The sequence below is a fragment of the Orbicella faveolata genome, unplaced genomic scaffold (assembly GCF_042242905.1).
Source record: "Orbicella faveolata isolate gen_17 unplaced genomic scaffold, um_ofav_v1 contig_36, whole genome shotgun sequence".
In the NCBI taxonomy this organism is placed as follows: Eukaryota; Metazoa; Cnidaria; class Anthozoa; order Scleractinia; family Merulinidae; genus Orbicella; species Orbicella faveolata.
Genome location: NW_028301565.1, coordinates 5892769 through 5920741, shown reverse-complemented (window position 1 = coordinate 5920741; position 27973 = coordinate 5892769). Strand labels below are relative to the sequence as shown.

Below are 27973 nucleotides of genomic sequence, written 5' to 3'. Positions count from 1 at the left end.
ACTTCCACAAAGTTACATAAAAATGTGAGAGGTACACTTACATTGTACCATTACTGCGAGAAAATGACAAGGTTGGCATTTTGTGTTGTGACTTATTCACTAATATACATCTATTCTTTGACCTTTAGATGAACAAAGGAAAAGTTTCTTTCAAGAGCTCACATACAGTCCATGACTATCCATCAGAGGAAACTGTAACAGCTGCTTATGATGAGTATCACAAAGACAACAATGTGCAACTGAAAACCTTGCAGAATTACCAACCAGCTGGCCTGGTCAATATGGAAAAGAATCTTGCACGTGTTGGTGGACATGAACAAAGGTCGATAACACCATCAGCGCCTGTTACCAATGGTGATAAAAACTCCCATGATATGCCTGCAAGTAAGAGTCTTCCGGAAATAAAGTATGCAGATGAGGGGCAGGGCTTTACAGATGCTACAGACAATGCAAGCGCTCTATTGTTTTAACTCTTCAGGATTATGGTAATACCGTGTTACTTTCAAAATATTTCCCTTGATTTAGAGAGAAAACAAAACAATGCTGTGACAAGGATTTCTGCCCAAAAAAGCTTTCAATTAACTAGTCAGGCCACACACTGTGTTTGCCTATTTGAATTCAATGAATTGATCTTAGGTTTCATATCAAACTTTGCAGCCGATTCAAAGTGGTAAATATCGGGAAAATAGTTGGCAGCCCAAATGGTGCTGTACTAGGACTGCCATTGTAGTAACAAGGCAGTTAAAACCAACCGTTTGTCTCTTATCAGCTTCTTCTTTACACAAAGGAACTCTTTGGTGCTCAGGTTCTTGTAGGTACTAGTAATTGTCTTCTAACTTTAACATTGATATAGCAAAATGTACTTTGTGAACAATTATTTATGAAAACCAGCCTACAACATTGGAGTTGTAATAATTAAAAACATGTTTCTACAGTTCTAGGTTTTGTTCTTTAGCAAAACAGGGGGGGGGGGGGTGGCATGCTGATTTTATGCATACATTTATGATTCATAGTAAGATACATAGTATTGTATATGCTACAGATGAAACGGAAAGAAAATTCAATAGCTAATTGTACAGTGGTGTTATTTTTCTTTTGCATTTAAACCAGATCAGGGATTATACATAGTTTTTGTGAAGAAGAGTGACTTTGTAATAATTTATTCCAAAGTAACTACAGTTGTACAATAATTATTATTGTGCCCTACTGACACTGCAGTTATTCTTTAATGCTGGTCATTGCGATAATCTTTTATCAGGACACAGGGTACTTTTATCCAGATGGAGTACACCGGCCTGTACGCACTTGACTTAAGACAGCTCAAATATTATACAATGCAACATTCTTTGCTGTCTCAAAAAGTGTGATCAGGTTTAATTATTATTTTGACTTGGAACTGCACTATACATTAAACTAATTGAATATGTTGGTGCAGAAAATTGAGCTCTTACAATAGTCACTAATATTATGTGTTTTGAGGACTTTGCAAAGGGCAGTTGATGCCAAGCTACTGGCAGCAGATATATTTTTTTCAATAGAGTTCTTACATAAATTACACCAAGAGGGTGACAATACCTTGCTTTTGAATCACAAAGAAATAGTGTACATTATTCAGGTACATGTATCACAAAGAATATCAGATTTAGTTCCATGTTCAAGAGCCATGTTAAGCCAGTGTGTTACATGTGCACTTATCATGTGGGTCGTCATAGCCTAAAACAAATGAAACAAAATATTTTTTTGGTGCAAAAACAAGTTTTACTTTTGAAGATCTGTTGTTTTGCCAGGTCACCAAATGATTTCACATCTCCTGAGACAAGTAATTACTTTAATTGATGTGAAGTGTACTGTTCAAGTTACACATTGGTTGAACATCATTGGCCACTTACACCTAGACGAATAATTAATCATCATAAACATTTCTGAGACCTTTAAGTTACCAACTAAATTTAACCCCTGAACATCCATTGTCTAAGGGAGACCATTTTTTGAGGAATTGCAACTAAATAAGGATGTTTGAAACTTTGAAGCACTTCACGCTTTGTTCTTCACTCGTAATATAATGGGTTGAAGAGATCTCTGGAGAAATGTTTAATTTTATGATACCATTGAGATGTCTGTATGATGTAATAATTACTAGGGGTAGGTAGCAATGAAAGAATTCATCAATAAGGTCGAAGGAAAGAAGTGACCTTAAGATGGTGTAAATAGTACAAATTCAAGTCAGTTCTCTGCATTTTTTTAACACTTGAAAGTGTGTGTGGTTTTAAGCTTTATTATTATTTTTGGATAAACTTTCAAGTGATGTATAGCTGTTCAAATGCTAATAAATGACTGTTACAACTTAAAGGAGTTGGTGTATTTTGGACAGTTTTGTTAAGTGATGATTTTCAATATTCTTGTCACCTTTTGTCTGGACATTGCACTGTCATTGTCAAGAGAAATGAGATTATAATCACTTATTTGAACTAAAGGAGCACAGGCCAGTTACTCAGAAGTCTGATCAGCATTCTGCCTTGTTTAACTTTGATGAAAGTGTTGCAGTCTTAAGGATTAGAGGAGTCTCATAGTTCATCAGTGTTGGTACTTTACAGTGGTATAATTGTTATCACATAAGGCAACTTGTAACTGCTACTATTGCTTACAAGAAGTCCTCTTCTATAGTGTTAACATGAACAAGGGGTGAAGAATCTGGGTCAAGTCACATTGCATATGCTGACCTTGATTTGGGCAAACAACTGACAGGGAGAAGTCTACTTGTGTATGCCAACCTAAAATTCACCTCTAAATATTAATATGATACCACACCCACTGACTAGGATGCTATTCTACTATACAGCATTTGCCTGCAAAGGAGTTGGGAAGTTTGTGTGTCGAGCCAAGATATTAGAAACTAGAGTCAACAGAGACTGTTGTGAAGTGTACATTTACCAATCTTTTTTAAAGAGTTTGTCTAACAAGCTTACAAGATCCATTTGATGTGCTGGTAATCAGCAGTGTGAGTAAGGTGTTTTGCCCAGGCATTAACACTGAGTCCAATGCACTTGAAATGAAAGCCATTTTTTCAGCCAATGACAGAACCTCTTTTGTGGGAAGACATTACCTATAAATATTCTACTATCAAAGCACGAGGGACTGATGATTGCTGCAAACTTCAAGACTTGGTCTCATGATGTGTTCACTACTCCCAGAATTATTACAAAAGAACAAAATTTACCCAAGTGTAAGCTGTGAGAAAACTATGACAGCAGAATGGAGAATTTATAAGTGGAAAGTGGCTTGTGGATCACCATAGCTCCTTGCCTTTTTGCTAAGGCTTGTAGATCCAGGCATTTGGTTAGTTGGGAAGTAGTGAAAAAAACAGAGAGGTAAAAATAATTGAGGTGTGCCTCTCCCTTTTTCTGTTGCTGTCTTTGCATTGCTCTCCAACTAACTGAAACCCTGGAACAGACTACAAGGCTTGCTATAATACAATGGGTCACCTTATTAGAATGCCTACTTTTTTGACACAGACAAGCCAGTGAGTCATTTTAGCAGCTCCTGGTTGATACAGTCTGAATGTGGTCATTCATGTTGGCAATAGAAAGGGTTAATACCTCATAAATGATAAAAACACTTGGTGGTAGTCTTCTCTTTAACTGCACTTTGAGAGCAGTTAAAGAGTTGCAGTCTGTTTGCAGTTTGAGAAGCTCTCTTGACTCTCTTCTTCAAGTTGTGTCCTCTAGCCAAGACATTTAAGGCAAATCCGTAGGGTTAAAAACCACTGAAAGTTCTCAACATCATGGGTGTCACAAGAACTGCACACATGTACCATAACAGATATCACTGTGAAAGTGGTCGACTTGTCACCCTGGATGAGCTGACCGATTCCTGCGTGTTCATCCGATCAAAAGTTGCTCTTTTTCATTGTATACAGTGTAATAATACACTGTCATCTGCCTGCTTTAGGTAGTCTGTAAAAGCCATTGACAAATTGCAATTCTTGGTCTTTTACTTTGCGATCAAGGAACCTCCTCAAGTCATCCACACTGCACTGGCTTGATGAAGAATCTTGCATTGCAAACATGCGCAACATGGAGTGTATTCTGTCTAAAGGCAGACTCTCCAGATTGGTCAGCATACCAACGATGTATGACCAAAATACCTGATAAAAAAAATTGTATTGTACTTATAAGAAAGTCATTAAGGTGAAAACAAAAAAACTAGCACCTTGTAATCATCACAATATTGAGAAAGACACAGACTAGTGAGTTGAGTAGGTTTAGTATTTATGAGTAAGTGTGAGGGCCATACTGGTGTAATTTTGGCCTGAACAGCAAAGACTAAGCTTTCAGGTGTGCAATTTCAACTGAAAGCTGATTTAATGTTTACTCATGTCTTACATTTTCAAACAAAAAAAAGGATGAAAAGAAAGCTGGAAGAAAAAAGATAAACCAATCAATTATGTGCCAGGTTATTCTTTTAGGACAGTATCCCAGAAAACTAAAGAAAGCCTTTAAGAGTGCTTGTAGGGGATGATTTAGGGCCCCTCCAGTACTTGAAAAATAGTGACTACCTGTAGTAAAAGAGTGATCTGATTAGACGATTTTTATTGGTCCTCTGAACTAACTTGGTCATGTAATAATTACCTGTAATTCCTCTTCTCTTTGATCCTGTGAAGATGCCATTACAGATTCCACTTCAGCATCCATGACCACCTCTGAGAGGAGACAAAATTAATTTTATAAAAAAGTTATTGCAGTCCTTACACTCAATGTTTGTAACATAAAAACACTACTAGCTACTGTCAGTGGTTTCTTGCTTGTTTTACCAATAGGTTTGCTTACATGAAGGGAAGTTAAGAGAGATTTGAAATTCTGATATTACATGTACTAGATAGACTTTGTTTTGAAATTTAAGTTCTTGATTCTGTCATTAAGTATGAGAAGTAAAGAATTTTACACTTTGAAAGGAGACAAAATAAATGATCAATTAAGCCTTCTGAAATCAACCTTCTGATTCCATTACTTGGAGGCAGTGCTGATAAGGTCCAGGGTAACAAATGACAAAAAAAATCCTTCAGCTATGAACCCCTAGAAATATCATCTAAAGAATGGACTTGCTCATGTACAGCCAAATCATCATGACCATAAACATAAACATTACCTGGTATTCGCTGTTGTCCTTTTTGTTTCTCTACCACTGTAAAAGTGTCTGTAGACTCCTCTTTGAGCACCCCCTGACTTATCCAAAACCCCAAACGTCTTCTCAGTAAGCCAGGGGGAACATGCATTACACTGCTCAGCTCCTCTAGAGTCCAGCATTCTAAAAGAGTACAGCACAAGATTTTCAGCGAAAATTTTATCTGACGTTTGAAGGACACTTTTAATTAGTTAATTTTTAGCCTGATGACTTCAAAAAAGCTTGACATAGGGGGTGTTTTAATTTAAAGGGATAGCCATGTACAGAGCAATTCCATGAAACAAACCTTTTTCCTGGAAATGCATGATGGCAGTAGCCTGAGCAGGTGTGACAGACAGTGACAAGGTACGGTCAGCCAGTTCAACCTCAACCTCCACTAAACCCAGGTGAGGTTTCCATCGCAATGTACGCATACCTTTTAGGGCTTCAAATCCACAGGTATACTCATCCATTGCCCTGTGACAAGTAAACAGTCAGTTTAAAGTACTACAAGTTAATTAATTAAATGATATTGCACTTTCGACAAGTTTTTGGCAAGTTGACTAGCCACAGTTCAAAAAATACTAAATAAAAACACTGCTTCAGTGACCTATTTCGTGTGGTTAATAACTTCAATGCAAGTAGCTGTGGAGGAGTTTGTGTTAAATAATAGTTCTGTTTCTTAAGAACTGTTCAAAGTTGACATTATCAAAAGCAATCTACCTTTGAACTTCTTCAGCAACCTTCAGTTTTTCCTCCCGAAATGCTGGCCAAAACACAGCTGATAAAACCATAGCTGTCAGTGGAATATCACTCTGAGACAGAAGATTCATAAGCTAATGTGACTGTAGGGATAGAAAATTTGGGGGGAGCAGGGATGGTGCAGTGGTGAGAGCGCTCGCCTCCCACCAGTGTGGCCCGGGTTTGATTCCTGGACCCAGCATCATATGTGGGTTGAGTTTGTTGTTGGTTCTCGTCCTTCTTCCAAGGATTTTTCTCCAGGTTCTCTGGTTTTCCTCCCTCCACAAAAAAATCAACTCTTCTAAATTCCAATTCGATTTGGAAACAGTGGATGAAGAGCCACTTCATGGAAATGCCACTACAAATTCCCATTATTAAATTACACTTTATATGATATTTGAAGTTAATTTTATAGTGTACTGTAAGAAATCATTGAAAAAAATAATGTCTGAAGTGCTCCTCTAGATTTCACATGTCCTAATATTCCTTGACTAAGTATGTATGTTCTGTTAGCAAGAATAAAATGTCACGGTGCTTTCCTTAAGACCCGTTACCTGCCAGAGGTCCAACAGCTATTCTGTTGTGAATCACGTTATTATTCACCACATATATGACATGTAATGTTGGCAGTTCTCAAAGATTACCCTCAAGAGGGAGTTATTAATTCTTGCTGCTATCTGATCAGTAGAGCATCAGGGCAGACTCCTGCTTCAAATCTTACTCGAAGAACTGTAAGGTGTTTGTACCTTTGTATTGTCACTCTTTGCGGCAGATGCCTGAATGTGAGAATTGATCCGTCTTGAGTCTGCAACGTCCTTCAACATTATCTCACAAAAGTGCAAGTGGGATTCTCCAAAACGGAGCTTCAAAAGCTCTAGATAGCGAAGCTGTGACAAGGGTGGAGGCAAAGAATGGTATGTATTGTTAATGAAAATCCTGTGATACTAAAAAATTTAATATTAGAAGCAAGGGGAAAGGACTCATTTTGATTGGCAAGTCACAAGATCAGCATTCCATCTGGTTTAAGGTACTGTATTCAAGAGTGTTTACCTCTTTTTCTGTGTCGTAATTGAAGGATGAAAGTATACGATCTGCTAACAGTGTTCGATATTCAGAAACAAACAGGTCTTTGCTGCCATAGATGTTCACAAGCATGCTGTTGAAGAATATACATAGCCAAGTAAGAACAAGCTCTAAGAAGAGTTTAATATATTTGTCCAGCCTAAGTGTACATCATATAATGAGCTGTTGGGTAAAGACAGTTAGACATATAATTTATCATTTATCATATAATTTATTGGTCAAATCCCATTTTCAATAACTCTTCATTGATTTCTTTGGCAAGAAATTTTCCTCACAGTACCTTTCTCTAAATAGAAGTGTAAATTAATGTACTGGCAAACAGGTAACCTGAAAAAGACTAAGCATCCAATCCATCTAGAGTGAAAACCAATACCCCTAGTGTCCTCATGTGAGTGAAACAAGAGATTCAGAAAAGTGCTGGACATAATTAGGTCACTATTATTATGTTGACTGTAAAGGCAATCAAATCTGTAACTAACCTAATGATGTCTGGTGCTTTTCTGCTACTTGATATCTTGTCTGGGAAAAATTAAATAAAGATCAAAGACATCAAAGTTTATTTCGTGATTCTGAGATCAACTTCACTATGCAATCACATTAACTTGATGAACATAAAGTAACAGAACAGGCATGACCTTTTATTGGCAGAATTTATACTACAGACAAATAAAGCAACGCTAAATTTATTTAGAAGACTATTTATCCATCTGAGAGGATTTAGTCCAGCTGTTAAGGGACAAAATTGTTCGTTTTTTGATAAAAGCATCAAACTTGGCAGGGTTACTAACCTCTATGAGACAAATATTTCCTGATATGGAGCCATGCCAAATTTGCTTCCAGAACCATGGAATGCGCATGTCAAAAATATGGCATACAAGGCCCTTACATGGAAACGAGGCTGATGCAAAATACCGATTATTTTGGCCTTGTGGGACTACTATGCCTAGTGTCTTGCTTTTTTTTAATACAATAACAAATTAACCAGTGCCTTTGAGTCTTAAATTATGTCACGTGATAGTCACGTGATCATTGTTTTCAATTACCAGCAAGGCAATAAGCACTGCAATAGGCAATAGGCAATAGTCAATTTATATAGTTTTCATTGACATGATTTTCTTGAGTTACTTGCTTACTGTGATTGAGACACCTTCTATTTCGCATTTGAGACTTTCAAATATGCCAGAATAGATCAGGTATGTTACAATAAACACTTGCTGAACTTTGTGGTCTGAAGGAAACCTTTTGAAAAACAGCTGTCATTGGCTATAACGTTCCTATGCCTGCCTTTAAAAGCACTAGCTGAATAAAGGTTCTTTTAGTTGCAATTTCCACCACAATTGCACAAACCGGTACAGTCAACATAGACGTGTACCAACCAATAACTTTTTATTTAGAATAGGTCTACAGGACGATGAAAAGTGCAGTTTTTGTCACACCTCCTCTGAGTCAATAATTCATCTTTTTTGGTCATGCCGCCAAACATCTCACTTTTGGAATAAACTTACTGAATGGCTGAAAAACTTAAATTTACTTCCTAGAGATTATGCTTTGACAAATATTACTGCTTTGGGTCTGAGGCCAGATATCTCTCAATTTGCGCTTCTTATAAATTACTGCTTTCTCTTAGCACAATATCACATATGGCTTGCTAAAACAAAAGATGATCATCCAAATCTTACGCTTTTCATATGCACACTAAAATCACAATATGAGATAGAAACAAAAAGTGGAGACACGAAGAAATGGAAACCTCTTACAGGATATATGAGGATTTAATTAATATTTTAGATTATATTTTCTGTAGGGTTATCTATCTCCTACCCATTAATCTATTTCTAATCTCCTGTCAGATGCATAACTCATTTTACTTTTAATGTACCACATGCCTTTGGTCTGTTTTTTATGTTTCTGTACTACAACCTCAAGCTGTAATGATAACTAGCTATTTTTCTTCTCAGTTTTTTTTTTCTTTGCCCCTTGTCGTCACTGTATTTCTTAATTGTGTAAGTCGTGTAACTGTATTTGTTGGCAATGTAAGTCGTTTAGTTATTGTAATTTAAATAGTGTAAATAATTAGAGCAATATAATGTAAATAGAGTTAATGTTGTAAGTAAGCATTGGTTTCCCTTGTGTTATTGCAAATAAAAAAATAAAAAAAAGATTAGTCTTCAAACATATGTTAATTTTGTAATAACTTACAGCAATATTCTACTTATAAACCTGATTTCCGAGAATGCCGTGTGTTTAAAAATTACGATAGAGAAAGCGTTTAAGAGCAGCTCCGCCTAAAAATCGACTAAACCAGGAAATAGCCAAAAAATGAAATTTCTTCAAACTCGCCCAGAATGAAGTTTTTAGGGTACTAGTTACAAAAATATTAGCTTAAGTTCGTTAAATCAATTAGTGTTTTTTTCACGAATTTTTTTCTTCCCGATGCCCAAAATCGGCCAAAATCGATCAAAAATAGACTGCATATTCAGAGACTCGTAACCGCAAAAGTAGAGATTATCATTAAAAACTAATTGTACGTCGCATTTGTACTTTCTTTCTTGTATATTTAGAGCTATTTAGATCGCGATTTGATTAGAAATCAAATATTTCACGAAATTTTGAAAGCTTATGGCGCAACACAACTAAACGAGTAGTGAATATTTAGCCTATTTTCAACTGCTCAAAAGGCGTTCTGGTACACGGATTTCCCCAAAACGGCTTATGTAGTCTGAAAGAGCATGATTTCTTCTTCAAATTAGTGAAATAAAATTTTTGGGTAATTAAAATCGTGAGCGCCGAGAACGCAAAGTAAATGCAGTTCTACTTCCTGAAAACGTGACCTTTGACCCAAGCGTCACGGACGCGATAACAACAATAGACAGCAGATATCTCGTTAGTTTTAACATTTTCGAATGAAATCGGTCCGAAACAGTTACTGCAAGAAACTGGTAGACGAAAGAAATCTTATACCGTCTACGAAGGAGTTAAAAGTCGCATTTTTGACACAATAACTTCGTTCGTTGAGAATTGAACATTAACGAGCTTCAATGAAATTTACGAAGTTGCGATGTGTTTTATCTAGCCGATACTCACCTGAATGTTTATATTTATAGCAGACTCGTTTTCTTGGAAAAACGTTCGGAAGGAACTGAATTCACATTTCGCAACCTTTGCAAGTACCAATGTTTAAATTCCCACCTGCCGAGCGCTGATAATCGTTCATCAGAGAAAAACAACCAAACTGCACTGTTGCCATTAGCAACTCCAAAATAACATTCTCTCAAAATGTAAAGTGAAATAATGTTGGAATATTGACTGCCTCTCAGGACTAAATTACAAACCAGATTCAAGCTTCATTACCTTTTAAAAATGCTTGACTTTATTTGTTTGCGTCGGCTTTATTTATTTATTTGATTGCATTATTAAATTAAAGTGAGTTCACATTCCAAAACACTCAGAATTATTGACAGGCGTTACAAATTTTCGGATAAACGATAGGTTTCAGCATCGAAACAAGTTGCAATAAGATAACGACATAGAATGTATTGGTGGTTTCTCGATGTACTATCCTTGCCATTGACTTAAGAGAAAAGGAAAAGAGGTTCCCGTCTAAGGGATTTTTGGAAACAGTTTCGTGACTTACCTGGTGTGAGAATTGAACCTTGCAATGTGTTTTATCTAGCCGATACTCACCTGAATGTTTATATTTATAGCAGACTCGTTTTCTTGGAAAAACGTTCGGAAGGAACACTGCACGCTCGCGATATCTTTTAAGCCTGGTTCTCATATGCCGCCAAACACCTGGGGTATATGTGAACATTCATCGCCGAAACATAATCTGTCCCAGGCATTGACCGCCGTCTTACCTGCGAAGTGTAGCTGAGCAGCCGTCGGCGATGAAGACAACAACTGCAGACGCAATGTATGACGTAACAACTCGATTTCTCCCACAATTCCTTACTTTCAAAATGGCGGATAAGTCGATAAGTCACATGTGAGGATGTAGCAAGCAACCGTATGTTAATGGACGAAATGAGAACGTACCGGGCTACATGTGACAAGTACTGTCATGAGTATAAAGACCAACGAGTAAAGAAAAATGCTTGGCAAGCAGTCGCTAATACACTGAAGATTGACGTTGCTTCCGCTCAACAAAAATACAACAACATCTGAACAAACTTCTCCAAGAATATAAAGAAAAGTCTGGTTTTGGAAGAGATGATATGGTAATACGGCCAGATTACAAGTATCTCCGTTGGCTGTGTTCACATATCAAGTACCGTCAGACCCGTACGATCCATATTTACATTTGAAGTGGTTGGAAATTGCGCCGATTCGATTTGCATTTCGCTGCCGAACGTCGAACGTTGTCAGTTGCAACCGGCGACTACGTCGCAGGTAGGTCGGCAGGATATGAGAACCAGGCTTTATTCTTTTGCTGGCAATCTGCGAAATAGCTAATTGAAGCAATAATAATTTTTTTCATAGTCAGCCAGAAGCAAGCTAGAACAGAGCAGCCGCCGATGTATGCCCCTATCAATTGAATGAGGTAAGGATAAGACACGACCAACATATGGACTAAGTCAAAGCCTGACAGTGGCGTTTAAACTAAACTACAACGAACCCTGTCTGTTTATAGTACCATACAACTCGCAAACAAACCGAGTTTTTTTTTTTTCTCTGACAATACTCCGAACCCTTTGCTGAAACAAGATTTCTGACTTCAAACTAGCGAGAAACTGTTTCTCTCTGACTCGATGAGACGACATTTACTCGGTTGTAGTAAAAATAATGAAAACACATGGACCATTCACAGGCTGTTAGACCAGAAACAGCTTAATTACGCGCAAAAAAAGCTAGTTGCGAGGGGGAACTCAGGGGTTCCCTTCCTACTGACCTTGCTTCTTGAAATACTTGTTACTGCTGTTCATGACATGAGCATGACTGTACTAGTTTGCCTATAAGACTAATATAAGGCGTCTTCCTGCGAAGCGTTAGTTGCTCCTTGTTTATATCGAAGTATTCACAAATGTACTTTAACACGGTAACACTAAGCTGATTCAGCCTGTTCGCATGATACAAGGCGCAAAGATCAAGATTGTCATAAGTGATAGGATGCTGGAGCTGAACTTCTCGTAGAACTTCTGTCCGAGTGTCCCAATACTGCTGTTGGTCGACAGCAGCCTCGCGATCACTACTGTCATCCTCTGCATGTTGATGGCGTAGTTTCCCAGCTTGCCGACAAAAGTAGGACTGTATTTGTTGTGCACTTAGGAATTCATCTCGGGTGAACAGCCGGTTACCCATGGCATTTTTGGCGTAGCGCATGTCGCGAGCTACCGACAGTGGATCCACTTTGTGACCGGTTTGCTGCCCGATACTAAACTTTTCATTAAGGTACTTCTTTTGGGTTTCACTGAGGCGCCCGGATTTTTTTGTTTGCTTCAACGCCCAACCTCTCGCCAGCTGACTGGTATTTGCGGCAAGTTCCCGAGGAACGGTTCTCTCATCATGGCTTGTCGCTCCTGCGCTCCTTCCTTCAGTTAATTTAAGATGGTACATTTCTTTCGCTTGGTCAAGAAGTGTGGCTTTCTCTGGGAGCAATTCACACTTTTCGTATGACAGGTGCTTTTCAAGGGCTGAGTATCTTTGATAGACCTTGATACATCCTTCACTGGGACACTGGAAAACACCTACCCCTGCATCTCCCTCTGCTGTCTCTGGCACTTCAGAAAGAGAATGTTCATCTGAAGACTTCTGGCTGCGTGTCTGACGCACCCCCTTGCTGCAATCCACAAAGTTCCCCGATGAAAATGTTTGTTGTAACGTGCCACTGAAACTGGTTGTGGCTGAAACCAAGCCAAAAAAAAAAAATGTTAAATCAACAAATGAATAATAAATAAAACAACAGGAAGCAGCTCGCGCCATTACTCTTTTTCTTTCCCCACGAGAAGAAATTTGTCTGTTGGTAGGTGTAGCACGAAGTTCAGCGATTGTATGCAAACAGCGCACGCTGAAAAAGCAAGTTGGTTAACTGGTAATGAACACCCTATTTGTTTTGCAAAAAAACACGCTATTCTGGTACAAAGTTCCTCAAACAGCCGCATTTCAACTCAAGCTGTATTCTCGTGGAGTATAATCTTACTGGAAGGGATAAAGCCGGCTGCCGGTAAACGTTTGCGTATGAAGTTACCTTTGCGCAAATAAGGTGACCTTTATGCCATAACAAAAAAATGTATAGCTACTTATTCCTCAAAACAAAGAAGTGATGTTCGTATTTGCTTATTAACTCATCACGCTCATTATAAGCTGAAACTAATGAGGGCGTGGCCAACAGCATATGCTTGTAACCTGTTGTTCTCATTAATACGACATGTTAATACTACATGTGAATACCTTTTGGTAGTTGTTTGTCGACTGTCTTTCCACTGCCGACGTTGTAGGATCGCCATACTGTTATCGTTGTGCCCGTGTACTGTAGGTTGTTAATCAAGCTTATACAATTGGTATATAAATAATACGATAACACTGTTGTGGTTTGCTTAAAGGTCTCACAATGACAGCATGCGCTCCATAAAAATTCAAGAGAAGCGATGCCTAATTTAGCTCAGTTATTTGTAATAGCGGATTTTTTGCCGTTCGCCTTTATGTACAGCTTCGGTTTAACTACGAGTTGCATGGTAAATTAAACAGACGGGGCTCGTTGTAGTTTAGTTTAAATGTCGCTGTCAGGCTTTTACTTCGCCAGTATGTTAGTCGTGTCTTATCCCTACCTCATCCAATCGAGAGGGGCATACGTCGACGGCTGCTTCTGGCTTGTATAAGGACGCTGCAGCTTGCGCTCCTGGAGAATCTTCGATATCAGTGTACTTGTCGAGTCTCTTCCGACATTGCGGACATATGACTGTCAAAGAATTAACCATTGTTTTAATTGAGCTTTTTTGAACATTGCCAGCAAAAGAATAAAAGAAATTGCGAGGCTTCGAGGTATGAAAGTGCGGTGTTTCGAAATTATCCCCCCCCCCCCCGCCCTTGCGCAACGAAGAAAGGAAAAATAAAATGTAGCCCCTGTATCTTTTCTTTTCGCACAACAATTCTATAAGCTACAACGAGCATTTAACTTATTCTTGGACTGCTTGGACTTTGTCTTAAAAATTTTATCCAGTCCATCCCACACATTTTTCTACAAAGTAAAAAATAACCTTCCGCGAGAAGAGGAACTTGTTAAAATTTGTACCCTTCCTACCGCCGCTTCCCCCACCCCCCACCCCCCGACCCCAGATATAATGCTATTAGCTATTACTTCCCTAAAGTTTACATCTTGAAAAATATTGTCCTGTAAAGCCAGGAAAAGGGTGCGCCTAGGATGATTAATTTCCCCTCAAGGATTTCACGCAGCTTACTTGAACCAACCGGAGTTACGATGTTGCTGGCCTTGAAGAGACGACGAGACTGTTCAAGGGTTATTCCACGTTCACCCTTCACATGAGAAGTCCTGTGCGCTGCCCATGAATCTGGAATTGAGCACGTTTTCCGGTTGCTTCGCCACCTTAGCCCAAATGAATCGCGGTGTCTTGGGCAAATAGTGACATTCAAAGAGATCTCGTTCTCATCAAAGATGCCTATCATTGACAATAATGAAAGAAATCGTCCGATAAGTGAAATTTAATGCCGCAGGTTACATAGTTGACTAGTTTTGAACTTTACCTGCCCGGGCCAGCAGAAGTCTTGCTTCCGAATTCAAAGCAGATTCTGAAACGCTGCATGATTTGAGATGGTCCTTGATATCCTTGCTGCAGTCACCAATTCTTACTACCTGATCGGTAGCCGAACGTTCTGGGCTCGCACCGCAATCTCCCCCAACATACTTTGAATATCCACAGGACGCCATGGCGCTTAAAGAGCCCACACCACGTAAGTCACGAAACTGTTTAGACCCGAAACTCTTTTCCTTTTCTTATGTCAAAAATGGCAAGGATAGTAAATCCAGAAAGCGCCAATACATGTTATCACTGTTTTATGTCGTTACCTTGCCGCAACTTCAGCAAATTGTTTCGACGCTGAAATCTACATTTATCCGAAAATTTGCGACACCTGTCAATATTCGAACGTGAACTTGCTTTAATTTAATAATGTATCAAAATAAATGAATAAAGCCGACGCAAACAAATAAAGTCAAGCATTTTTAAAAGGTAATGAAGCTTGAATCTGGTTTGTAATTTAGTCCTGAAAGGCAGTCAATAATCCAACATTATTTCACTTTACATTTTGAGAGAATGTTATTTTGGAGTTGCTAATGGCAACAGTGCAGTTTGGTTGTTTTTCTCTGATGAACGATTATCAGCGCTCGGCAGGTGGGAATTTAAACATTGGTACTTGCAAAGGTTGCGAAATGTGAATTCAGTTCCTTCCGAACGTTTTTCCAAGAAAACGAGTCTGCTATAAATATAAACATTCAGGTGAGTATCGGCTAGATAAAACACATCGCAACTTCGTAAATTTCATTGAAGCTCGTTAATGTTCGATTCTCAACGAACGAAGTTATTGTGTCAAAAATGTGACTTTTGACTCCTTCGTAGACAGTATAAGATTTCTTTCGTCTACCAGTTTCTTGCAGTAACTGTTTCGGACCGACTTCACTCGAAAATGTTAAAACTAACGAAACATCTACTGTCTATTGTTGTTATCGCGTCCGTGACGCTTGGGTCAAAGGTCACGTTTTCAGGAAGTAGAACTGCATTTACTTTGCGTCCTCGGCGTACACGATTTTAATTACCCAAAAATTTTATTTCACTAATTTGAAGAAGAAATCATGCTCTTTCAGACTACATAAGCCGTTTTGGGGAAATCCGTGTACCAGAACGCCTTTTGAGCAGTTGAAAATAGGCTAAATATTCACTACTCGTTTAGTTGTGTTGCGCCATAAGCTTTCAAAATTTCGTGAAATATTTGATTTCTAATCAAATCGCGATCTAAATAGCTCTAAATATACAAGAAAGAAAGTACAAATGCGACGTACAATTAGTTTTTAATGATAATCTCTACTTTTGCGGTTACGAGTCTCTGAATATGCAGTCTATTTTCGATTGATTTCGGCCGATTTTGGGCATCGGGAAGAAAAAATTCGTGAAAAAAACACTAATTGATTTAACGAACTTAAGCTAATATTTTTGTAACTAGTACCCTAAAAACTTCATTCTGGGCGAGTATGAAGAAATTTTATTTTTTGGCTATTTCCTGGTTTAGTCGATATTTAGGCGGAGCTGCTCTTAAATTGATTTAATGAACCAAACTCCCTAATGTTACAGGGTAAGCTGTTGCAAAGGGTTGCGCTGCTGTAACTAAAACTATTTTTCATGTAGTTAGTTCTCAGAAAGGGAACAACAAGTTTGTTAACCGAGTCCCTCAGAGCATAATTTGATTCATTTCGCGTTACAAATTTAGAAGTGAGATATTCGGGAACCAGACCGTTTAAAGACTTGAAATCCATTAATTAGAGCTTTCTGAATTTGGTGTTGAAATTGCAAGTCTTTCCAGCTGAGTTTGTGAAACAAGGAATCGACATCAGCGTCATAGCCCGATGAATTTATTACTCATGCAGCACAGTTTTGTGGTTTTTGTACATTATTAGATAATGTTTTGCCTCAATCACACCGACTAGGCTGCAGTAATCAAAGTGAGGTTGAACTAGTGAGTTGTATGTGCAGAGTAGAGTAGATTGAGGCACAAATGGCTTAACTCGCTTTATGGCTCCAGTTGCAGTTCTAAGCGATCTTTTTACACAGTTTATCAATGTGGGAATGTCACGTTAGATTTTCATTGATATATACTCCGAGTGATTTCACAGAGGAAACTTGTTCAATCGGAACATTATCAATGGAGAGTTCGAGTGTATCACATAGAGTACTTAATCTTTGCCTGAAGGGCAATCAACATAAATTCCGTTTTTGTAGCGTTCGAGGTATGTCTGTTAGACACAAGCCATTTGCTTAGCTTTTCAGGGTCGTGAGATAGACTAGACTGAATCAGATACAAATCAGAACCAGCATAAGTAATGTGGGTGTCATCAGCATACATTCTAGGTACGCTAAACGATAGACAGTTAGGAAAATCGTTAATGTAAATTAGAAATAAAAGAGGACCAAGGATGGTTCCTTGTGGCACACCATATTTAAGAGTGGTGAAGTTAGAGAGACAGTCATTAACGAAGCGTCGTTGTGTGCGATTAATTAAATATGATTTAAACAAATCAAGAGTTTTCCCATGAGATCCGCACCGAAATTAGTTATATCCCGTTAAGCCAGACTTAAGGACGTTCGTGCGAAAATTCATTTTGGAGAGAACATGCCCGAAAGAACACCCTAATTCTGAAAAAATCGGGCTTCGTTAGCGAATAAGGCCACAGTGTCTGTAAGCCCAAAAATATTGCAAGTAGATCTTTGAAAGGAAATGTTCTCTGCCAAATATTGTTTAAGTGGACCTTTTAAGTGAGTTTAGTTAACTGGTGAGGTTCCTTAAATAACAAGTTCGCATTTAGCCACCATAGTTTCACGCGCCTTGCAGCCGCAAGATGGTAGGATCCAATGTCCCATGGACAGAAATATAAATCTTGTATTTTTTTTAACTTCCCACATTGATTTTTTTGTTCATTTTTGGACGATGTGGAGATAATGGTAAATAAAATCTGTTTCTGGAAAGAAAAGTAGGGGTCACCGAACGTCTAAGATCGTTAAATCCAGGCAAAGCTGTAGGCCATCTGTCCTATCATTGCTTATTTTCTTACTTAGCGCGCGCTTACATGCATGACGTGGCTTGTGAATTTGCGTGCACAGTAAGGATGCGCAGAAACAATTATTGTGAACGTCCTTAAGGTGGCTCCCTAGAGTATTTACGAACACCCTTCCTATGGAATGCGAGGTAGAAAAGAAAACTTAATTAATTTCTCTTAAAGTTTTCCCTGTAGAGATTTACCAGTATCGGTACTGTTAAAATAAGGCTTATATTTTGGATGTCAATTTTTGGATTAAGGCCGTTACCATGGCAACACCTCATCTAATAATAGGCAGATATATTCCTCATTTTGGCCTGAACTCCTTAATATTTATACTCTCCTTCGGTGAAATGTTTTCACACTTTGCCACATCATGAAAATGATATTGCGTGACATTTCGAATTGATAAAAACTCAAGGTTGTTTGGACGGTTTTTCCAATATTCTGTATTTTTTTCATTCTTCTAAATATATCAAGTTAGCTCTGACAGATTTTAACAGAAATAGGGTATTTCATAGGAATTGTATGTGGTTACAACTGAGCTAAATTAAAAAAAAACTCACCGAAGGAAACGCGAGAAAATTCACTGTCAGTTTTGCTTTTTGTGCTCATGTTGACGTCATAAAAATTGAAAAACACTGACGTTTTCCTTTGAGTGCATGCAGATTACTTGAGCTTTAGTCCTATGTAGGGATGAATCGTAAAACTATAGGGAGCCACCATAAGCAATCACCTCAATAGCCAACATAGATCCATGCTTTGTCCAAGCCTCGATTTGATGCAGAGACCCAATATGACACTGTGCATGCTGAAACACAAGTTTCAGAGTTTGAATCTCTGATGACTGTATTTGTAATGTTCAAAATGATTACTTCATTCTATTTGCGAGGAAAAACGAGAAAGAAGAAGAGAAATAAAAATTAATCGTATTAATGCAATATTCGGTATTATTTTATTGTTTATTGAAATGATGGTCACGTGAGTAATCATGTGACAAATTTTTCGACTCCCAGATACTTTATAAGTTGCTTTTATATTAAAAAGCAAGAAATCTAGACCAAGAACTCCTGAGAAGGCTCAGAAATAAGCATTTTAACTCAGCCTCGTTCCCATGTAAAGGCCTAAGACGTCATTTATTGACATGCGCGTAGCATGTTTGTGGGTGTAAATTTGGGATGGCTCCATATCAGAAAATGTTTACCTCATAGAGGTTAGTAATCCTGGGAAGTTTCATGCTTTTATCAAAAAATGAACAATTCTGGTTATTTTTGGCTCTTAACAGCAGGACTAATTCAGCCGCCTGAGATGGATAACTCATCTAAGTATTAATCTGGTGTTTCGCCAAATTATGTGGCAAAATTCGTCTTCAGTTGATTTGTCTGTCAGCAAGTTTTCAGCGTACGAATTAGCCCAAGAGAAATTTTGCCAGATAATTTGTCTAAACACCGGATTTAAACCTAGGCGAGTTATCTGTCTGAGGCACACTAATTACCTGTCTCAGATGTCTAATTTGTCTTCTGAAGACGGATAATTTGTCCCTGATATAAATTCGGCCATTAATAAGATGACCGGCCTCAAGAGTCTTCACGGGCCCGATGAGGATGAGTGTGTGAGTGAATTAATAAGATGACCATTGTATCATATAAACATGCAGTTAAAAGTTAATTTAATTTGATTACTAGTTGAAGGCTGGTCTGAAAACTAATAAGTAAACATCATTGGTGTACCTGGGTCTGCATCACTTGGGGCTGGGATCCAGTTCTCATCATCATCCTCACTATCACAAGCGTCTTGGTCATCAATGGTACGAGGATCTCCTCGCATTAATTCCTATAAACAGGACAACACCTAAATTAGTCATAAATTCTAAATGCATTGTATCTTTTCATGACACTGCACACTGTAATTCTTCGAATTAGCGCCCAGGGCACTTATTTCAAATTTAGGAGAAAATGGGGGGTGCTTATTCGAGGGGGGCGCTTATTCGAGGCGGGGCGCTTATTTAATTTTTCCCAAATAGTGGCTTGACATGATCAATTTTTTCAATACATCATCTGCGCGTAAACAAAAACATAAGCTGTTTATCGACATAAAGAGCTGATCTTTATGATCCTAAAGTTTAAATCACGGCACCGTTAGTACTTAAAGTGTTCAACGTGTTCACTTAACATGTTCACAGACTGAAACAATATACAAATCTAATACTACACGACGAAAACTATACATCCTTTGTTGTCTCGTTATTTGCCCACAAAATGGGGGGAGGCGAGGGGGGGGGCGCTTATTCAAAGAGGGTGCTTATTTCAAATTTTGGCCGATAGGAGGGGCGCTTATTCAAAGGGGGCACTTATTCGAGGGGGGGGGGGGTGCTAATTCGAGGATTTACAGTACACTATCTTTTGAAAACCCTGTTCTGACAAAACTCAGCATTGTACAAAATAATAAGTTCTAAAGTAACATGCAATGATACTTCATGCAGCTTATAACTGCCAATAAAATTTTTATTTGCTGTCACCTCTGCAAGTTCTGTGCTGTTTTCATCTGTCAAACTTGTCACAATACAGCGTACAGTATCCTCACGTGTTCTAACAAACATAAAATGATCAAAATAGTGGTTACATGAAGATAGAAATGTCTTCCTTTCACTTGTAACAACTACTGTGTAATAAAATTAACTTTACAAATTAACCTGCACACTGCACCATTAACAAAGTCTACAGAGAGCTATCATCTGGACAATTAAATCATTTAATATCCTTTGTTCTTGTATAGTTGTACAACCTTCGTCTTTACCTTGTTCACTGGGAAATTAAGTAAGCACAACAATATCAAAAAGCGATTGAAGTTACTTTACAGTCAAAATAATTTTGATAATGATGACAACAGGGCACACAATCATATGTCTTTATTACCTGAGATATTGTCTCACAGGTGTACAAACATTTTCTAGAATGACTCCAGCTGGATCCAGAACATGAAGAGCTCTAATGGCCGAGACATACTGAGTCAGGATATCAGATGTATTTGCACCAGGATGCAGGAGACGCCTCTCAAATCTATATTAAATAGTAATTATGTTACATTGACATTAACTTATTGTTGCACCACCCTCTACCTGTAAGTCTTAGTTTATACTCCAGGTGAAGTTTAACCTTCCCTTAATGAAACTAACTCATTCATGAAAAAAGATATTTTACAGCAGATAGTTGAAATATGTTTATGGAAATATTATCATTGAATTTATGGAGCTATTAATAAAAGTGAACTACTTACGCTGATCGCAGAGACACTACAAGCTCTTTTCTTTGGTCTGTGACTTCTAAACACTCCTAGAATGACAGAGAGTATAAATGAACTACAATATAACAAAAACAACAGTATCTATGCCAATTACTGTCCTATGGACTCAGTCATGTCAATGTTATCTTTACACCACTCACACATTGAGCATGCAAAAATAATAGTACGACAGAAATATTGGATGTGCTTCAAAACTTGCAGGTATTGATCCTATGTCCTTTAGTTAGAACTGCAGATAATTTAGGGAAATATATTTTGAGTCACAGAGGGTTTGTGGGATTCTTTATTAAAGTTACATAAACTTAAGGTAAAGTCTTCATCGGGCCAAGTGGTGAGTGCTACCAGAGCTTATCCTGTTTCTATAACATTCAATGACTAGGGACTTGGAGAGGCACTGTGAGAGTAAAGTGACTGCCCAAGAATACAATGTAATAACCCCAACCAGGCCTCAAACCCAGATGGCTCTATCCTGTGCACTAACCATTAGGCCACGGGGCCTCCCACATTTTAATTTACATAAATATACCTAGAAAAATGAATCAGTCATGAAGCTTAGAAACAGGAATGAACAACTGTAAACAAAAAAACAGCCCAGAGAGTAGAGCTCTGGCACTAACTTTGTTTTAAAAAATAATGCCAAACAACATACAGGTTTTGTAATTACAAAGAGTTAGCTAAACCTTCTTCTAAAGTTCTTTTCCACATGTTCGAGAAACATGTAGATAGTCACTGTGCCTCTATACAAGCACATTGTTTTCATGAAAACATGAAGTCTTCTACTTAACGATTAGATTATGAGCTCAAGATTTCTATGAGGTGATAGTTGATGAGACCGAAGGGCAAATCAGCCACTGCCTCATAGAAATAAAGGACGAATAATGTATTAATTATTTTTAATTAGTAGAATTCTGACTGAAATTTCCTTCAAATAACAATTCCAATTATTTCTGGTCTTAGCATTAACTTCATGCTTCAGAGAATTCGTGAGGACTGAATTAATTGTTAATTTGACATTTGCAGTTGTGTACGTGTGCTTACCAGTTTCTTTTAAAAGGTCTGAGCTTTTTTAATTCAAGAAACCATAAATGCCCTCCTTTTCACCTCCTCAAGATTTTTGTTCATTCATTTGTTTCTAAATGTTCTTTCAAAACTTTGATGAAACAAGGAAACGTTGCAATTTCGTCAACCACCGAAGCCACTACACACTAATGGCTGATAGTGTGCAATGGCTCAGCCAATCAGATTACAGCATTTGTGTTAGTATACAAGTAGAATTCTACTAGTCACCTTTAGATCTTGGATAGCAGGAAGAGAGTCTGGATATTCCACTATTATGGTGAACAACTCACTGATTCTGTGCATTAAAGAAGGAAGCCAAATTATATTTCACAATGTTCATTTTCTTTGGAAAGAAAATTATTATTATAATTTAAAAGTGTACCAGAATTCAATAATTTGAACAAATTACATGCAGAGTGGTCATTAAGGGCACTAACACTTATAATGGCCACTGACTTACTGAATTTTGGGACCATACATACTAAAGGCATCTGCAGTCGAGTGTCCATCGATACCCTCGATTGATACCCTCACTCAACACCCTGATCGACCCTCGCTCAGCACTCGCTCAACACCTCAGTTAACACTTGATCAACACTTTATTGACATCTCAGTAGACAGTTGGTCGAGAGTTGACTAATTTTTGCAGACATGCCATCATGTGTCCGTTGATGCATATGAGTCAGTTGACACTCGGGCAACTATTGACTGACTGTCGACCAACTGTCGATTGAGTGTCATTCAAGAAGTTGATCTAGTGTCGACTGAGTGTCGGCAGAGTCTCGATTGAGATGTCATCCAGTGTTGATCGACTCAAGGGTCAATGGAGGGTATCAATCACCACACCATGGATGCCTTTAGTACACATGATCCAAATATTGACTGTTGGTTTTGGTGATGGCTACTAAATAATTATTACTGCCAGAAAATGTAAATAATTTGGGAAAATATAAACAAAGCTAAGACTACCTTAGGTCAGCAAAAGACTTGTACATAAAGTATTGCAGTTTGGGTTTCCAGTCATCCAGTGACACTGTACTTGTTGTCCTGGAATCTGAAGTGGCATCACTGCCTATTAAAACAAAAAAAGCCATACTCTGAAACATTTGCTACAATTAGCTGAATGTGTTAGCTTGTCTGCTTGATCATTGAGGTGAGAAAATACACTTGTCGGTAACAGATGTTTGAACGTCATGTTACTTAATAAGCAGCACTACAGATGATGACAAGTTTTCCAGCACCACCCCAAAAATTGGACCAGCTGGCAAAACTATAATTCCATTTTGGAACTAAAACGTTTAATCTCCTGCTCCAAAAAGGAAAGGATATCATACCTTGAGTTCGAAAAATCAACAACAGCCAACCACACAGCTCAGCATCAATCCAGTGTAACAAGGAAGCAAGAAAGGAAGACTCAAATTCACCCTTGCACTTTTCTTCAATTCTCCTTTGAATCTAAAATGTTGGGTATAAATTTCGTTTAATAACAAAGACAAGAAGTAGATAATAAATTCCACACAAATCAAAATACGCTCACTGACAGGTAAATGCAACTAAGATTAAATTATTGATCATTTTTTCTGGTCATTATAACTACAGAACATTGTACTGTACAATCATGTAACCTATCTTTATTTATTAATAAATGGTTATTTTTGATGGTGTAAGAATTGACTGTATGTAGACCAGTCCAGGCAGTATAGTACATTTCCAAGGGTTTAAAGTTAATATTACGATACACTTGTAATACACCAGGGCTCAAAAAAAAGTGCTGTCTGGTTGTCTTTCCCGCCAGACAAGCAACTTTTCATTCTCACTTGCCCGATGGGCAAGTTGTCTGGCAACTTAAGAAAAAAGAGCACACCAAGACTTGCCCAGGGCAAGCACAATTTGAGAGCTGCTTGTCCAAAGGGCAAGCTGAAATTCAAGTTTATTTTGAGCTCTGATACACCGTAACACATCATTATGGACTACTAAAAAGGCTCAGGGTATATTTGTGTATTTATTTATGTCCTGTGAATTGACTAAATTAACTCCAAACAGTGACCATCACAGACATATGGTGCATCCAAAGTGTTAGTGTCTATATATAAATACCATGAATTTACCTCACTGTGAATAACTGACAGGAAAGCTGGTTCAGCAACTTTTTTCATCAATCCGAGAGAATGAAGCTGTGAATTGAGTTGTGAAAATCCTTCAATGATCTTTGCACAATGACAACAGTCCTTCTCTTCTGCACAACCAACACAAGTTAATGATTCCACATCATCTTCTTCCCCTTCATCGTCATCTTCAATACCGGTTGAAGATGTACCTTCCATTTGAAAGCAACATGAAAATCAAGAAATCCAATCACCACTCAAAGTCACTGCATAACTTCAACAATATATTTCAGTCAATGTTGAGAATGTAACATAGCTGGTCACAACAGCCAGAATGAACCATAATAATAATTATTATTCTAACAACCCACCAGGCCTCTAGAAAATTTTAAGTAGCTTACAACCCAAATAAAATTAAATTTGCAATTTCGAAAGAGCAAGTACATTTTTTATACAGCTGCACAGTAACTTTCCAATGATAATTCAATCCAAGTAGGATTTTGCTAAAGCATAAAGCTTAATGGTAACTCAGATGTAGAAAAATGCATTGGAAATCATTATTTGTCTGAAATTTAGTTAAAATTCTGCAACCACAATTAGATATTCATTCACTCTTGATATCTTCAAGTTGATAGTTAATGCAGGGGTTCCATTAACGTTTTCAGAAGCAGGACAAATGGTTTCCACAGGCATGCAAACCTTTTTGAACTTAACTTCCTTATAAAAAAACGTTTATTCTACATCATCAAACCAGGCAGGCAAAATCATCCTCGCAGCAAGTTAATTTGCCCTGCAGCTGGCCCTTAATGAAACCCCTAATTAATGAGGCCTTTGCCTCTTTGATCTTATCAACTATCACCCCATAGAAATCTGGAGCTGATAATCTGATGGTTAAATTAAATCACATTATACACAGCTCAATACAGCTGTATGTGAAAAGACACCATACAACACAAGCTAAAGACAAACATTCTTAGCAATACCTGATGTATCCATTTTTCCACTTTCTTTCCTGTTTATTGACTGATATGCTTGAAATGCTTGACTATAGAAGGCGTGCACCATATGTTTGAACTGTTCAGGTATATCACAAAAGATAACTGCCTTTAGAAGTCCCTCAAATTGCAAATTGAGATTCCTAAAAGGAAATAAAACCCATTTACTGAACACAGCATAAATATTTTGTAAATATTAAGGTATTAACCAACTGGTATGCAAATAGAGTCCTATCTGATAGCCTGGGACCAGTGGATTTTCCAATCAGGTTAATGGCTTCTTGCCTGGGTAAATTTTTGTGAAAGTTCAAATTACAAAAGTACTAAAGAGACAACCTTATTGGAGACTGGTTAGTGAGAATGATTTTTGAGATAAAACATCATAGCTTACGCTTGCCCAAAGAGCAAAGGGTGAAAATTTGTTTTCTTTGCACCCTGAAAACTCTCTCAAAAAAAATGCTTAACAAATATATGATAAATTGAGATAAATGTGGCATAATGTACCTTAATGGTAATGTTCCTGATAATGACTGAAGTAGTTCCACAAATGGCTTGTAAGCTGATAAACCTCTATGAAGATTACTTACTGCATTGAGCAGGGTCTTGAATCCTTTACCTTCAACCTTGTAAAACAAACCATCCACAAGTTATAGAGCGGTTTTGAACTGAGTGTCGAAAGTAATCAGGCAATTACTTTGGTTTTGGTTTTGGTTTTACTATGATTTGAGATAGGCTGAGTAGTCTAATTGGTAAGTAATTGGTTTGGTTTTGGTTTTACGACACTCAATTGAAAACCACTCTACTGTAACTGATTAAACAGCTGCCTTGCTTGAACAGAAGATGGGTGCTTGGGGTATCTAGGGGCTTCCACTGTGTCCAGCCAGCCCAGGCAGAGTACTGACTCCAAGGCTTGCAAATCACTGCAACTCAGCCATGAGCCCCACTCCTGGCACCTGTCAACACTAATTACACGTAGATCAGTGGAATGAAAAAACAGAGGGTAGGGTAAGGTGGGGGAACCTTTGACAACAAGAGCTGCAACACCATTCAGGACAAACGGCCCCTACTATAACTCTCGAGCACTTGAGGATGTAGCCTTAAGGTGGCTTACTACAGTTCTGATGGATTATAACAGCCTAACTTCTAACTCTTGTGAAAAATGTTTTTCCTTTCTCTATTTACTGTTTATTTAAGTCTTTAACCATTCTATGTGAAACTTAAACAGTTAAATGTCAACAAATGGCCAAAATGAACGACCGAGTACCTAAGGAGAGACTGGGCACTAGTAGGTTAAATCAACTTTTTTTTCTCAAAATCTACCCATATGACCCTGCCTCAAAATTTCAGGAATAGGAAACTGGCTCTGATTTAACATTCATGCAAGGTAAAATAAAAATCTGTAAGATAGATTTTTTGCAAACTTAGAAAATGTGAAATCAAAAACAGCTCAAAATCTGCCTTACAGATTTTTTCAAAATTTTGGTTCTAAACGTGATTCACCCCTACAAATCGACTGTGAAAATTTCATCATGGGTTGTACGGTAGGTTTTCAAGCAATCCTCAATCAAAGACTGGCTTTTACAACCTTGGACGAGAATTGAATTGCGCATGCCTTTTATTTAAGCATGCGCTCATCTGACGCCATGTTTCGCGTGCAAGAAAGCAAGAGTAATTTAGAGCTCTTTTACTGGTTGTTTATCGAGGCTTTTTGTCACATTTTTTTGGCCCTAGTCTCAAACACATGTTTGAATGGAGCTTGAAACTATTGCTACGTATACTGAAGTGATCATTTAGCGCCTTTCAAGTGCTGAAGTGGTTTTTCTTTCTTCTTAGGATTGCTTGCATCATTTGTGCACGCACGATTAATACTGACATCTGGCAAGCAATCATGGCGTGTGCTACTAGTATCCAAAAAACTGTAGTAAGCCACCTTAAAGTAGTTGAGTAATTGCAACATTCCATGTCAGCATGTAAAGTTAACAAATTGAATGTGGTTTAGTGTTGTCTGCACTCTTATCAACAACAATATACGTCATCACAGTGGTCAAATTTTGACCACTGTGATGACACAAATCGTTGTCGATAAGAGTACTGACAACTCTAAACCACTTTCGATTTGTTTTTTTACCACAATATCAACTTCAAAGAAAATGTTTTTTTCAGTGCGCGATCAAGAGGGTGACACATTGACATGAGCAGCATTGTCTGGACTCTTATCGAAAACGGCAAATTAGCCAATCGGATTGCGAGATAAGTGGCAATTGTGGTAAAACATGTTATTTAAGCTCACCTCACTGTGCTGGACATTTGACCAAAATTGTGGACAAAATTTTTCTTTCAAATCTTTCTGACATTTTTCTGAGATGAAACAAAACAAGTTAAAGTTTATTCACTCTGTTATTTGTGTGTATTAAATTATCAGAGTGAACTAAGTCAAAGACAATCCACGAGCCTTATTGGATAAGTTAGCCCCTGTTCTATAACTTACCCAGGAACCACTCTCGTAATCGAGCGAAAACAACTGGGTTTTGCCTAAACTGTTCCAAAGAATTTGAAGTTCCTGAAAGAGGCCGCAACAATTATTCACTTCATTGAAAATACAAGCATTTTATCCGTTATACATATGTAATACCAAGTACTTGGGAAGACTCGGGCGCCAGGTAGCTGATTAGGTTGCTCCAAACGACTTCAACATTCCCGCCAGCCGCCATTTTGTTTTCGCCTCCTCAGGCTCTACTCAGGCCTCCTCGGTTATAACTTTCCCCGTG

General features: G+C 37.9%; 3 protein-coding genes across 3 annotated transcripts in view; 1 reads left to right on the top strand and 2 right to left on the bottom strand.

Annotated features, from left to right (window-relative positions):
- LOC110050778 (uncharacterized) overlaps nt 1–2349 on the top strand; it is an 8207-nt gene extending 5858 nt beyond the window's left edge. Inside the window, exon 2 of the mRNA XM_020756743.2 lies at nt 129–2349. Coding sequence (XP_020612402.2) covers nt 129–470 — 342 coding nt within the window. The 3' untranslated portion in view covers nt 471–2349. The remainder of the gene's footprint in view (nt 1–128) is intronic.
- LOC110050697 (anaphase-promoting complex subunit 2-like) lies at nt 1129–27973 on the bottom strand. Its single transcript, XM_089274501.1, has 21 exons — nt 27838–27973; nt 27694–27765; nt 27496–27563; nt 25710–25828; nt 25194–25348; nt 24214–24422; nt 23440–23560; nt 23075–23177; nt 22334–22400; nt 21020–21075; nt 20659–20802; nt 20262–20331; nt 19474–19576; nt 7464–7503; nt 6952–7057; nt 6648–6788; nt 5884–5975; nt 5468–5637; nt 5146–5304; nt 4629–4699; nt 1129–4144 (listed from the first exon to the last, which is right to left on the bottom strand). Exons 1-21 carry the CDS (start codon nt 27914–27916, stop codon nt 3932–3934), a joined length of 2358 nt encoding a protein of 785 aa, XP_089130627.1. The 5' UTR covers nt 27917–27973; the 3' UTR covers nt 1129–3931.
- LOC149102093 (uncharacterized) lies at nt 11552–14866 on the bottom strand. The gene is made up of 4 exons (XM_089275238.1): nt 14683–14866; nt 14379–14597; nt 13372–13572; nt 11552–12824 (listed from the first exon to the last, which is right to left on the bottom strand). The coding sequence occupies exons 1-4, from the start codon at nt 14864–14866 to the stop codon at nt 11893–11895; spliced, it is 1536 nt and encodes a 511-aa protein (XP_089131364.1). The 3' UTR covers nt 11552–11892.

Excerpts from the sequence above, each read along its gene's own strand:
- LOC149102093 (XM_089275238.1), bottom strand. The coding sequence starts at position 14,866 with ATGGCGTCCTGTGGATATTCAAAGTATGTTGGGGGAGATTGCGGTGCG. Across the intron at positions 14,598-14,682 it reads ACTTCTGCTGGCCCGGGCAG|GCATCTTTGATGAGAACGAG; the intron begins GTAAAGTTCAAA and ends TGTCAATGATAG. Across the intron at positions 13,573-14,378 it reads CGTAACTCCGGTTGGTTCAA|GCATCGCTTCTCTTGAATTT; the intron begins GTAAGCTGCGTG and ends GAGCTAAATTAG.
- LOC110050697 (XM_089274501.1), bottom strand. The coding sequence starts at position 27,916 with ATGGCGGCTGGCGGGAATGTTGAAGTCGTTTGGAGCAACCTAATCAGC. Across the intron at positions 27,766-27,837 it reads CGAGTCTTCCCAAGTACTTG|GAACTTCAAATTCTTTGGAA; the intron begins GTATTACATATG and ends GGCCTCTTTCAG. Across the intron at positions 23,178-23,439 it reads GTTGATTTTTCGAACTCAAG|GCAGTGATGCCACTTCAGAT; the intron begins GTATGATATCCT and ends TTGTTTTAATAG.